The following is a 6698-nucleotide window of genomic DNA, read 5'->3' as shown; positions in this document are numbered from 1 at the left end:
TCATCCATGTAAATTCTAATCATAAGATTTGAATCTTGTCAACCATTTAAAACAATAGTCTTTCTTGCTTACGTATATGTATTAATATAATCAATATTCATGAACCAATTAACTTACATGTTTTTTTACTTCTTTCATTACCATGGCGAATATGTAATTTGTTGGAGTAATTTAGACAAGGTCTAAGATGAAAGCTAACTGCTACCATTATAACACCTAGAGTATATCTAATTGTGCATAAGCGAAATATACCAAAAATTTATGACTTATTAACGCTAAACACTTCATAAATATGTTAACTCTAATTTGCATATGAGTGCACAGCTCATGCGGTTGGGGAAGTCGGCTTTCTCGCACCCCGCCCGTGATCGAATCTCATATGTGGCGCTTGGCGGCAGCTGTTCTGTATCATCCAGCATGTATATTGGTTTGATGTGATAGATCTGAGGATTGTATATAATGTATATATTGTACACCGGGTCTAATACAAGCTTCCTCAGGGCGATTGTATATAATGTATATATTGTACACCGGGCTAATACAAGCTTCCTCAAGACGATTGTATATAATGTATCGGGGCCTAATACAAGCTTCCTCAAGGGACTCGCCCCCCATTTTTAAAAAATATATTAACTCTAATTAAACAGCTTTGACCGTAAAAAATATCTCTTAAAAAACTTAGGGCATCCTGTCAATTGCAAGTAATTATCTGAGAATCTAACAAAAATATAAATCTATAACCAAGATCAATTCTTTGACATCTCTCTCACCTTCCTATTATGGGAATCTAAAATCAAGATAGTTTCAAGGTAACCAACATTTTAACCGTGGTCGGAAGGTTACCAACTGTGCCATACCTTTAACGTGATGAAGGATGGAATGGAATTTGTGAGCGCTGGGTATGGTATAGGTACCGGTATTCGAGCGTGAGACAGACAGATATTCGAGTTCAGCTCGACGATGCTTGGACAATGAGATGAAAAGACCACATTTCCTGCGACATGAAATGATATTCTCATGCACCACTCGAATACTATTAAAATATGCTCCCAACTTTATCTTCCTTGCACGTGAATACCCACGACCTCTCCACTTTACTCCTCAAATTCTGCAATTCACATTATAAAGCCTGTAACGATTTGTTCGGTTTAGTACGCCCAACCTTCTCCTTCCTCCCCACCTATCAACTCCAGCACGCAACCGACCGCTGAGCGTTTCATTTTCTGTTTCAAAATTACAGGGATGCCGGCAAGCTATGATGCTGAGGTGATGAATCCCAACAAGAAGTTCCTGATGCCCATAGAAGAAATAAGGGCTCTCAGGGTGCTCGGCCGTGGGGCAACGGGCACTGTGTTTTTGGTTCTAAGGGAGGGCTGGGATCATCCATTTGCTCTCAAAGTGATAGCCAAAGCTGATAAAGGCTCAGGGCAAGATGCAGGGTTTAACAGACGGAGGGGTATAGAGAGGGAGAGGGAGATTCTCTCTTCCTTACACCATCCCTTCCTGCCATCTCTGATTGCCCAAGTGGAGACAGACAAGATCGTTGGTTGGGGCATTGAGTACTGCCCGGGAGGCGATCTCCGTCGTCTCAGGCAAATTCAGCCCGACAAAATGTTCTCTGAGTCTGCTATTAGGTGAGCGAGCATTTTTTATTTAGTTGGAATGGTTTGGCGAACAATTTTTTATTTTATTTATGTTTTCTGAGTCTGTTATCAAATGGGCGGGCATTTTTCATTTAGTTCGATCATCATTTTTCATTTAGTTTAGTTTGAAGAACAATTTTTACCTTTTTTATTTGTAATATTGATAAAATAGTTATATTTAGTGTAATAATGGCGACATGTGATTTCAGGTTTTATGCGGCTGAAATGGTTTTAGCCTTGGAGCACCTTCATGGGCAGGGGATTGTTTACAGAGACCTGAAGATGGAGAACATCCTCATACAGAGCACTGGGCATATCATGCTCACCGATTTCGATCTTTCTACCAGGCTTCCGCTTCCCAGCAAGAAATCGTGCGCAGCTCTGTCACAAGAAAAAGGGCGATGTAATTCCCCACATCCATTGAAGTCATGGCTAAGCCTAAATTCTCTACTTCTCCCCTCCAAGAAAAAGCCCAATTCCTCACGCCGGTTTTCCGATGACAGCGAAGACGGAACTAGGACAAGCAGCACGAGTTCCGGCAGGTCCAATTCCTTCGTTGGAACGGAAGAGTATGTGGCTCCTGAAATTGTAAGCGGAAGTGGGCATGAATTTTCTGCGGATTGGTGGTCTCTGGGGATTTTATTGTACGAGATGTTGTATGGGAAAACTCCCTTCAGAGGCTCAGACAAAAGGGAAACCTACCGGCGAATCCTGTTCATGAAGCCTCAAATTACAGGCCCCCATTCGCCTCTTCATGATCTTATCCTGAGGTTGCTGGAAAAGGATCCTCGGAGAAGATTGGGATCCCGCAACGGGTCCTCCGATGTGAAGAACCATGCTTTCTTCGCAGGCCTTCGCTGGGATTTCATCGAAACCCTCTGCAGGCCGCCCTTCGTGCCCGACAACGATGTTGTGTCTGCCAATTCTTTAACTCTCGACATGGAGAGCATTGTTCTGGGGAGTCCCAGTGGATCAGATTGTGATGAAACGAGCAGTGACTCAGAAGCAGAGGGACTGTTCTAATTAACAGTCCCACCCTCTGAATTCCATTGAAGGGGCAGTTTGTTTCTGTATCTTTGTACGTTGAAAATCCCGGGGAAATCTCATCGATATGATCATTGTCGGTGAATATGCAAAGTACTTGAGCGTACTGTATTATAAATTTGTTTCCTGGTTCATATGTTTTGTCGACATTAGCACTGTTCATAATTTATGATGAAAAAAGGAAGGGGCATCTCTTCCGGCGAGCCTTTTTTTACCTCAGGCCCTTACAAATGGTTTTCCACCGGTTTTACTTCGTCGTCCATGGCGTAATCACATTCTCCTGTCGGACATGAATTGTAAACAAACACTGTATCTACATGTTTATATGAAAGTATTTTTGCTTCTTAACAACGCAATAATTATTATTCTTTCTTTCGCTTGGGCGGTGAAGATTAGCTCTACGGCCAAAAGCTTTTTACCAGCGGGTCACTAGTACGAAACAAAATAGGAGCTTCATGACATTCTCTTGGGTAAATTGATTTTGTTTACTATTTTGTTTTACGTGTAAGAACACTATAATTTTTGGAGGTGAAATATTTTTTGGCCAGAATTTGGTGAGAAAATTTTCAAGGAATTTAATGCTAAGAGTTTTTAATCGTTTTTTAATGGTGGAAATGGATTCAATCTTGGGCATCCAAAATTCAAAATCTTAAAGCTTGAAAATTGTAAGTTAGATTTTCAAAAAAATTGGCCAGATTTTCTCAAAATTAAGCTGAAATTTCCATTGTTTTTCACCAGAAAATGTGGCCTCTTCAAACTATGGCTTTTGTTAGATGAGTACATATTGGATACATCCATGGTAAGAAACTGTCCCACTCACTTTTTTAATCATGTTAGGTGCTTTTTTATTTTTCTTATAAGTTTTGATTAATAATATATAGTTTATAATTTCTTGCTGACTAATGGTCCACTTATTTTATCCTCTAGTCATTATTTATTAAGATGCTCATGTAATGTGTCAGTTAATGAGATTAAAGAAAAGAAATTGAATGTTCATGAATATGTAGCGCTGATTCACCCTCTTCTCAGTTTAGTTTTCATCAAGGTCAATAAAGTAGTTGGTATACTAGGATGTTTTTCTTTCTATCTATTGGAGGTCATCTTTGAACCATTGTTGTAACAAGGCTCACAGAGTAAGCTCCCATTACCAACTCACCATAATATATATATATATACATAAACTTTTCCAACCTTTTTTTTGTAAAAAAAAAATATTTTTAATACTTATTTATCATTTAAACTTTACCCAAAAAACTCCCCAATTCACCATGATTAAAAATAAAAAAATAATATACAATTTTCCAACTCAGTTTCTAACTTAAAAAAAAAAAACTATATACTTATTTATCGTTCAATTTTATTAAATAATAGGATAAATATGGGTTACATATGTATTTGCCACATCTTTTACTCATAATATACATGTCAAATTACCTGTATCCTAGACATGTTAGGATACTTGTTTAGAAAAAGGTGGCCTCTTCCTCTTTGTTAGGTTGGAGTTCTTAGATGTATCACAATTTTTTTTTTTTTTTTAACTGAAACGGGTATTTTTATTTATGGGAGGCCGAAGCCAGATCACGAATTACAATTCGCTGTTACAAACAATACATTTCTCTGCTTTTGCAAGACCTCCTTGCCCTTTTAGGGAATAGTTGCCATATTCGGTGCTCCTGCATTTATGCTGATCATGCTCTTTTCGAGATTACATCCTGTATTTGCCAGTCTGTCTGCTTCTGTGTTTAATTCTCTGAGGATATGGAAGAGTTGTACTGAGGAAAAGTCCTTCATGAGTCTGATCACTCTTGTAAGCTGCTTGTTTAGTGCTGGATCCTTGAGCCCTTTCTTGTTTATTAGAGATTTTATCAGCAATTCTGAGTCTCCAAAAACTATGATTTCCTTTGGGTTTCCTTTTCTGGCCAGTTGACAAGCTGTTAAAAGACTGAGAACTTCTGCCTAATTGTTGGTTTTGAGCCCAAGTCCCCAACTGAAGTCCTCTTTTCTCTCATTCGGGAGGTAGATGACCCCCCCTGCTCCTGACCTACCTGGATTGCCTTTCGAGGCTCCGTCAAAGAAGATGGTGCATTTTCCTTGTGATTTCCACCACTTCTGGAAACTATCCGAGGTGTCTCTAATCTGCCAATTTTCTTTATGAATTGGGTGAGTGAATGCTGAAGGTCTCGGCGTGGGGGAGAAGCCATCCAGCCAGGCCCTTTCTTCATTTCGAAGGGAGCTATCTTTGACATTGGATTGTCTCAGAGTTTCTATTAGGAGTTTCTTGGCCTGCTCCGCTACAGTTTCTGCAGTGATTTCTTTTTGGTTGAAGACAGTTTCGTTCTGGGAAAGCCACAACTTCCAGCAGACATATTTTGGAGCTGCAATCCACACCTTATGCCAAAGAGATTTATCAATAATGTTGTAGGGGTATCGAGCTTTCCAAGACGAGAACATGTCTGTGATCGTACAATGTGCTGGGGGTCTCACATTCAGCCCTGTCAAGAAGCTGGTCCAGGCCTTCTGTGCATACTCGCATTCGATGAACATGTGAACTGAGGTTTCCAATGCATTTTTGCAGAGTGCGCATCGATGAGGGCCAGCAATGTTTCTTCTGCACAGATTATCTCCAGTCAAGATTTTGTTGTGGAATAAAGTCCAACAGAAGAAGTTGATCTTGGGAATGCTGAAGTTTTCCCAGATCTGCTTCCACACTGTTTCCGGGTGCGGAGAATCCTTTTTACCTTGCATCTGTAGGTATCCTTGTTTGGCTGTGTACACCCCTGTTTTTCCCCATCCCCATGAATCTTCCTCATCCTTATGCACTAGAGTAAAGTCTGTAATTGCATCTGTGAAAGTTTTTAACTGATCTTTTAAGTGCGCTGGAATGTTAGGCAATGACCAGCACTGCCAATTGCCTTTGTTATCCCACTCTGCTATATCCTCGATTTTCCGGATTCCTTTTGAACTTAACCAAGCTCTTAAATCAACAATTTCATTAATGGCTGAAAGTGGAGGATGACCCATGATTCGATCTCTCCACAACAATATATTTCTGCCGTTCCCTGGAATTTTATATAGATGGGTTCTGAAGAATTCGATCCCTTTACAGCAGAGCCTCCAAGCCTGCATTCCTCTAGGAGAAAGCGCTGGATTGAAGGAGGTGATCAGCTGATTTTGGAGGTACTTGAGATTTAAGAGCTAATTGATAGGGTGCGTGGGCTCGGTTATTAACTGCCATAGAAGTTTACAACCCAAAGCTAGATTTGCTTGCTGAGGGTCACGAATTTGGAGTCTGCCTTCTGCAATGGGACGCTTCACTGTTTCCTAGTTAATAAGATGAAAGCGGTTGCTGTTTCCCTTCCCACCGTTCCACAGAAAATTCCGCATTAGACAGGAGATTTGATCTGCGATTTGTCTTGGAGCCATCAGCAGAGAGGCTTGGAATGTAGGCAAGGCTGAAAGCACAGAACGTATTAGAGTGAGCTTGCCGCCTGTGGTGACCCAGACGCCACCCCACGCTGCAATATTTTTTTTGAACTTAGAAATCACCTCCTCCCACAAGTGATTGTGGTTGGATCCCATCGTCAGAGGTAAACCAAGATACTTTATTTTATCCCACGCTGCATAGCCTTTGAACCCCAATTCGCTGGCAATCCTTTCAATTGTTTGCTGATCTGTATTCCATCCGTAAACAGCACTTTTCCTCTCGCTGACTAACGCTCCGGAGATGCTGCAATACTTTTGAAGAATGGTTTTGAATGAGTTAGCGATTCTCGTGGAAGCACCCCCGAGAAGGAGTGAATCATCAGCAAAGAGCGCGTGATTCACTGGGGCTATACCTTGCACAATTCTTATCCCAGGTATGGAGTCGATTTGTTTCTCCTGAGTCAGCTTCCTGCTTAGTGAATCAACCATCAGAATGTAAAGAAAGGGAGAAAGAGGGCAGCCCTGCCTCAATCCCCTGGTGGCTAGAAAAAACTCTGCTGGTCTGCCATTCACCATTGGGGCGATCCA

At 40.9% G+C, this 6698-nt stretch overlaps 1 protein-coding gene across 1 annotated transcript; it reads left to right on the top strand.

Annotated features, from left to right (window-relative positions):
* Window positions 1-1071: 1071 nt before the first annotated feature.
* Window positions 1072-2836, top strand: LOC149144020 (serine/threonine-protein kinase UCNL-like). The gene is made up of 2 exons (XM_089447312.1): window positions 1072-1634; window positions 1853-2836. The coding sequence occupies exons 1-2, from the start codon at window positions 1243-1245 to the stop codon at window positions 2664-2666; spliced, it is 1206 nt and encodes a 401-aa protein (XP_089303438.1). The 5' UTR covers window positions 1072-1242; the 3' UTR covers window positions 2667-2836.
* Window positions 2837-6698: the final 3862 nt, after the last annotated feature.

The sequence above is a fragment of the Pinus tabuliformis genome, chromosome X, assembly GCF_031772625.1.
Source record: "Pinus tabuliformis cultivar Carrire ecotype Pingquan chromosome X, CPIR1, whole genome shotgun sequence".
Taxonomy (NCBI): domain Eukaryota; kingdom Viridiplantae; phylum Streptophyta; class Pinopsida; order Pinales; family Pinaceae; genus Pinus; species Pinus tabuliformis.
This window is presented reverse-complemented; position numbering and strand designations above follow the sequence as displayed.

Bases quoted from the DNA above. Each gene is read 5' to 3' on its own strand.
- LOC149144020 (XM_089447312.1), top strand. From the start codon at position 1,243: ATGCCGGCAAGCTATGATGCTGAGGTGATGAATCCCAACAAGAAGTTC. The intron at 1,635-1,852 runs GTGAGCGAGCAT...ATGTGATTTCAG, and splicing joins TTCTCTGAGTCTGCTATTAG to GTTTTATGCGGCTGAAATGG.